General features: G+C 57.6%; 1 protein-coding gene across 11 annotated transcripts in view; it reads right to left on the bottom strand.

The window, feature by feature from the left end:
- The window catches only part of PTDSS2 (phosphatidylserine synthase 2), a 33673-nt gene that overhangs the window by 6253 nt on the left and 20671 nt on the right, over positions 1 to 6749 (bottom strand). For 8 of the 11 annotated variants that reach the window (XM_060302675.1, XM_060302677.1, XM_030850883.3 and 5 more), the window contains 7 exons: positions 2522 to 2656; positions 2231 to 2281; positions 1351 to 1464; positions 1104 to 1222; positions 618 to 732; positions 400 to 545; positions 121 to 306 (listed from right to left, as the gene is read on the bottom strand). In XM_060302675.1, coding sequence (XP_060158658.1) covers positions 121 to 306; positions 400 to 545; positions 618 to 732; positions 1104 to 1222; positions 1351 to 1458 — 674 coding nt within the window. In that variant the 5' untranslated portion in view covers positions 1459 to 1464; positions 2231 to 2281; positions 2522 to 2656. Of the gene's footprint in view, positions 1 to 120; positions 307 to 399; positions 733 to 1103; positions 1223 to 1350; positions 1465 to 2230; positions 2282 to 2521; positions 2657 to 6749 lie in introns of all 11 variants that reach the window. The other 3 variants (XR_009564694.1, XR_009564693.1, XM_030850881.2) reach the window with 1 other exon arrangement.

Genomic DNA, 6749 nt, shown 5'->3' with positions numbered 1-6749 from the left:
CTGGGGACAGCGGGGGCTGCGTCACCACTGGCTGGCCCACGGAGGTCCCTGGACACTGCCCCGCAGGGGAGCTCAGAGCCTGGGGTGGGGAGGCAGGACCACCGGGGCCACGGCGCTCACCGCAGGAAGAAGCGCCAGACGGTCCAGGTGAGGGCGAGCACGGAGCCGAGCGTCCAGCACTGGGCGATGTAGAAGGGCAGGGACAGCGTGAGCGTGTGCGGGTCGTACTTCACCACGATGAGCAGCTCCGTGACGGTGATGGCCGCCACCAGCCAGGCCTGCTGGCCCAGCTTCTTGTGGAGCTTCCTGCAGAGGGAGGCGGGTGCAGGGGTGAGGCTCGAGAGCGCCCCGCCCCCGCGCCCCCCCCCTCCACGGCCCAGGCCCCACCCTGGCCCTCACGGGTCGTCCATGAAGTCGTAGATCTCCCGCATGGCCACGCCGCCCACGTTGACAAAGAAGACTAGCCGCAGGAGGACCAGGTAGTGCTCGGGGGGCATCCACAGCACAAACTTCAGGTAGAAGGTGTTCAGCTCTGCCAAGAGAAACTGGGGGCAGAGGAGGGTGGAGGGCGCCCGCGGCGGGGAGGGCAGGGGCATGCAGGAGGCCACAGGCCTTACCACCAGGATGATGCCGCACACGGCCAGCCAGCGGCGCAGGCTGGAGGCTGGCTTCCACTCGAAGCGGACCCAGCTGTAGGGCGTGAACTGGAAGACGATCCTCTTCATTTTGCCCCTGGAACCGCGGCCCGTCAGCCCAGGGCAACGCCCACCGGGCACACTCGACCCCGGCCCGCGCCACCCACCCCCCGGCCCCCCAGGTCTTTTCCTGGACTGTTTCTCTACTTCTTCACAGAGGGAGGCGGCTGGGAAGGGACGATCCCGAGAAGGGCCAGCAGGGAGTAAGAGGAGCCGGCTGGATGGGGACGGGCTGACGTCCCGGCCGCCACGAGGGCAGCACCCAGGGTCACATCCTCGGTGGAGTTTACAGAGGCAAGATCCTCGCCTGTAGCACCTCACGAAAGGACCTCGCGGGGTGGGGGGGGGCCTGCAGGCCCCACACTGGGGTCAAGGCCTGTGCGGAGCAGGGCTGCTCTCTAGACGTACTTGTAGGTCGGAATGTTCCAGAGGCCCTGCCACTTGTACGTCTTTAGGGACAGCCACTCGAGAGTCTTCATGCCGCAGTAGATGCCCAGCCCGTTGCAGACGAGCACGTCCATGATCCACTGGGGGCGGGAGCCAGGTGGGAGGGAGGTGGGTGCCACAGGCCCCCAGGTCGCACGGCCCTGGCTGAGGGGACCCCATGCCGCCCGCCGTCCCCCGCTGTGGCCGGGACGCAGAGGGCGGCACTTACGTGGTCCCACCAGCACTCGCTGAAGTTGGGCAGCTGATGCTCCAGGCTGTACTCCAGGAACTCAAACATCACGCTCACGATCGTGCACATCCACCAGTCACGGATCATCAGGGTCTGCGGGCCGCCAGGACGTCAGACCCCAGGGCGGGATCCCCCAAGGACAGCCCGCCCCTACCCCCGCCCCACTGCCCTCAGGCGGGGCACGGCGGCAGGGCAGCTGTGGCTCCAGCCGCCCCAAGTTAAGACTTTGAGGGTTCCCCTGGTGGTGCAGTGGTTAAGAATCCGCCTGCCAATGCAGGGGACACGGGTTCGAGCCCTGGTCCGGGAAGATCCCACATGCTGCGGAGCAACTAAGCCCGTGCGCCACAGCTACTGAGCCTGTGCTCTAGAGCCCGCGAGCCACAACCACTGAAGCCCGCGTGCCTAGAGCCCGTGCTCCGCAACAAGAGAAGCCACCGCAACAAGAAGCCCGCGCACCGCAACGAAGAGCAGCCCCCGCTCGCCACAACTAGAGGAAGCCCGCGTGCAGCAACGAAGACCCAACGCAGCCAAAAATAAATAAATTAAATAAATAAATTTATTAAAAAAAAAAAAAAGACTTTGAGGCAACTTGCAGGTATGTCGACGACTCGTGTGTCCAGGCCTGAGGATGCCCAGGGCTGGGTGGGATGGGGGCCGGGGGCCCCCCGTGGGTCTCTCCCCTTTGCTCTCCAGCGGCCACCGCAACGCCCAGGACACGCAAGGTTGGGTCAGGCACCCCCCCAGCTCGGCAGCCCGCCTGTCCTGCACCGCGGCCGCAACCCACCGCACGGCTGGAAAATGGCCCAGAGTTCAGGGCGGCTCCGAAACCAGGTACCCCGCCCAACGAGGAGGTGCCTACCTTCAGGTACCAGCCGATGAAGTGTGCGGGCACAAAGCCGTCCAGCTTGTCCTGTGGGGCACAGAGGCAGGCCTCACGCTCGGTCCACCATCGTGAGCTGGGAAGGGGCCCCGCCGCAGCCAGAGGCATCCCCGCGTGTGGGCGGCATGGCCCCTGGTACCCTCATCCCATCCAGTCCAGAGTGACTCGGGTCCCAGAAGCATCCATGCCTGGGGCAGCGCCGAGCTTCCCGCGTGGGAGGTGGTGGGGCCCCCGTGTCATGAGGCCGGCCGTCCCCCTCCGGGCACCTACCCAGACATTGTGGAAGGGGTCGGTCTTGTTGTCGGCATCATAGATGAGGCAGTTTCCCCCGTAGTCCCTCTCCGGCAGCGGGACCCCCAACCTGGGGTCTACGTACTTCAGAAACTGGCGGCCGTCCTGGACGGTCTGCAAGGGCGGCGGCATGTCAGTGGGGCAGGGTTTGGGGTGCGCAGACAGCACCCACCAACCGCGAGGGGAAGCACTGTCTCGGCATCGCCCCCACTTCAGCCGGGCAGAGCGGGGATGTGCCAAGTCCGAGGATGTCCTCACGCCCCCATGGGACCCCAGGACAACACCACGTGGCGTCGCAGGGGCACCTCCCGTGGGAAGGTGCTCAGATCACCAGTCTCCCCACCTCTCCTCCCTACGTCCGGTTCGGGGTCCAGACCCCACACCGAGGAACAGCACAGTGGGACACACTTCTCCAGGCGGCGCCCGGACAGCCTCTCCCAGACGCCAGCGTTAGCCAAACAGCCCTCCAGCCTCGGCACAAAGTGGGCTTTTGGGGGCGCACCCTGGCAGAAGAGGACCCCCCCATTCCTCCCTTCAGGCCCCCGCTGGCTGCCAGCTGGGGCCTTTGGTCCACAGGAGGCACCCTGGGACACCCGTCATCAGGACCCTATCCCCTCGCTCCTGCCCCGAGTACCAGCGAAAGGGCACAGCGGGGAAGAGGCTCTAGGCTGGGGTGACGAGACGCGGTCCGTGGGGTGTGTGGACAGATGACACTCAGACCTGCATCTTGTCACATGACTGAGGTGACACCACGAACAACTGAACCCTCCCCGCCACGTGTGCCCTGGTCACACGGGATCTGAGGGCGACACCGCTGTGTTCCCGAGTCAGGATGGCCCCACGGGCTCTGCTCCGGAGCCAGGTCAGTAGGGGCTCAGATCCCTGGACACTCAACCCTCAGAGAAGCGAAAAACAGCACTGTAACGAGTCTCTGTCTCAGGGCATCTGAGGGCTGACGTGACCCAAGGAAGTCAGCTCCGGTCCCAGCTGAGAGCTTGTCACCCAAGCCCAGAGGGCCAGACCATGAACCTCCACTCCAGCAAAGGCCAGGGAGGCCGACTGACCCCTCGTGACATGGCTCTGGGAGAGGACAGCAGCCTGGGCAGGGGGGCCTCCCAGGACCGGCCATTTATAAGTCTGCAGACTCACTGGTCAGGACCCACAGGGCTCCGCGCTGCTGGCCGAGAGAGCCCACATCTTGGTTCCTAAGAGCATTCATTCTCCAATAAAGGAACCAGGCTCCCTGGAGAAATGGCAGATTCCAAGATGGGCTTGGAATGTCTTCTAGCACCAGAAAGGAGGGAGGTGCTCAGAAACCCAAAACAAAACACCAAGAACCCACGTAGGTGGGGTATGGGAAAGCTCCCAGCAGCCGAGGCTGGAACAGTGGGAGCAACAAATCAAGTACTGAATTGTAACCCAAAGGATAACGTAGATACCTACCCACGAGTCTGCGCTGATGTAAGAAATGACCGAACACGTCAGTGAGTCAGAGAGAAGAGACAAACCTCCCACACAGAAGGTTTCCCATCGGATTACGGAGCTGCCGGCAGCTCCGCGCACTCCGCAGGGGGCCTCCCTCCCGAGGGCGAGGCGTGGAGGGGACCCGACAGACACACCTCTGCCAGGGGGTCGGGGTCAGCACCGACGGTCAGAATCATGTGTCAAATCACGACAGAAACACCAGACAAACCCCCAGCAACCCTGATACCAAAATCAGAAAAAGACATTCCAGGCAAACTACAGGCAGTGTCTCTTATGAACATGGATGCAACAATCCTCAGCGGAACACCAGCAAAGTGAATCCAGCAGCGTATACAGAAGGCCACACACCACGGCCAAGCGGGCTTCATCCCAGGAATGCTAAGCTGGTTCAAAATGAGAAAATGAATCAACACAAAACGTCACGTTAATAAAGGGAAAAAACCACGTGATCATCTCATTTCATGCAGAAAAGCATCCAACCAACAAAATCTAATACCCTCTCATGAAAAAAACACTCAACAAATTAGGAAGAGTGGAACTTCCTCCATTGACAAGGGGCATCTGGTGAGGGCTGAGGGCTCCCCGCTAAGAAGTGGGGGACAGTGTGAGGCCAGGGACGGACAGACAGACACTCAGGTTGGAAAGGAAGAAGTGAACTCCCCCTATTCCTGCACAGAGACCCCCTCAGGAACCCCCCGAACAGCAGCAGAGCTGTGGGAACGAGTGAGTAGGCACAGAGGACCCAGACCGACAGAGCAAGCAGGCTGCGTGTCCAGATGCCAGTGACCAGCAGACCGACACGAAATCAAGACGGTCCCACTCAGGACAGCATCAGAAAGAGTGAGATACTCAGGAATACACTTAACAAAGGAAGTGCAAACATACACTCCGAAAACCACACAATGTTGCTGAGAGAAATGAAAGACCCACGTGAGGGGAGGGTCCTGTGCTGCAGAGGAGGGGAAAACCTGAGAGGAAGTGTGGGTTTTAGTTAATAATGATTAACTGTAACAAATGCGTCATATTAGTGTAAGATGTTCATAACAGGAGACCCTGGGTGAAGAAACTCTGCACTAACTTCACAATCCTGTAAATGTGTCTTAAAATAAGAAGTTTATTTTAAATAAATAAAACAAAACATGAACCATTTAAAAAAATCAACCAGAACAAAAGCTGATCTCCCAAAAAGACATACAAACATCCAACAAGCACATGAGAAGATAGGAAAATGCAAATCAAAACCACATCAGGGGCTCCCCTGGTGGTGCAGCGGTTAGGAATCCGCCTGCCAACGCGGGGGACACAGGTTTGAGCCCTGGTCCGGGAGGATCCCACATGCTGCGGAGCAACTAAGCCTGTGCGCCACAACTACTGAGCCTGCGCTCTAGAGCCCGCGAGCCACAACTACTGAGCCCACGTGCCACAGATACTGAGCCTGTGCACCTACAGCCCGTGCTCCGCAGCAAGAGAAGCCACGGCAATGAGAAGCCCGCGCACCGCAATGAAGAGTAGCCCCTGCTCGCCACAACCAGAGAAAGCCTGTGCGCAGCAACAAAGACCCAACGCAGCCAGAAATAAATAAATAAATTTATTTTTTTTAAAAAAGAAGGAAAACCACGAGATATTTTACCACTTCACCACCCCGCCCCCCCAAAAGGAAAATAACAAGCGTTGGTGAGAATATGGAGAAATTGGAAGCCTGGGCACTGTTGGAGGGACTGTAAAATGAGTACAGCCGCTGTGCAGAATAGTCTGGCGCTCCTCTAAAGGTTAAACAGTTACTCAGCAATCCCACTTGTAGGCATGTCCTCAAAGGAATGGAAAGCAGGGACTGGAACAGATACTCGCACACCCACGTTCACAGTCACCAAAAGGTGGAGGCAACCCAAGTGTCCATCCATTTGAGTGGATACACAAAATGTGGTTTAAACACACAATGGAACATTACTCAGCCTTAAAAAGGAAGGAACTTGTGACACAGGCTACACAGGGTGAACCTTCAGGACATCACACTCAGTGAAATAATCCAGTCACAGAAGGACTAATCCTGTCTGATTCCACTCCCTAGGGGTCCCTGGAGGAGTCACATCCACAGAGACAGAAAAGTAGACGGTGGGGCCCAGGGCTGGGGGAGGGGAGGGGAGTGAGTGTTCATGGGGACAGAGCGTCCGTTCGGGAAGACGGAACGTTCTGGGGATGAAGGTGGGGAAGGTAACACGACCATGTGAATGTGCTTCGTGCCCCGCCCTGTGCGCCTAGAGATGGCTGAGATGGTAAATTTTATGTTATGTTTTTTACTGTAGTTAAAAAATACTTTTAATTAAATACACTGCAATAAAACCAAAAAAACTGCACAGTATTCTACATACACGTGTGTGTGCACACACGCATGTCAAACTGAACTGTGACAAACTCTGTGGAGTGCATTGATATCAATTTCCTGGTTTGATACTGTCTTTTATATATATATATGTAGACTTTAAATTAAAGTATAGTTGACTTACAATATTATGCTAGTTTCAGGTACACATACTGTCCTACATTTGTGCAAAATACTGAGGGCCTGGGTGAAGCAACACAGGACCGACCTGTACAATCTGTTCACAACTTCCTGTGAATCTACAATCGTTCCAAAACAAAATGTAAAAAGAAATTCAACATGAATAAGCAATCTCAGTGTAAAATATAAAAGCAGGTAGGTTTTAAAAGGAAGTATAGGAGA

This window comes from Globicephala melas, chromosome 8 (assembly GCF_963455315.2).
Source record: "Globicephala melas chromosome 8, mGloMel1.2, whole genome shotgun sequence".
NCBI lineage: Eukaryota > Metazoa > Chordata > Mammalia > Artiodactyla > Delphinidae > Globicephala > Globicephala melas.
The sequence above is the reverse complement of the archived record's forward strand: the minus strand, read 5'-3'. Positions and strand labels throughout refer to the sequence as shown.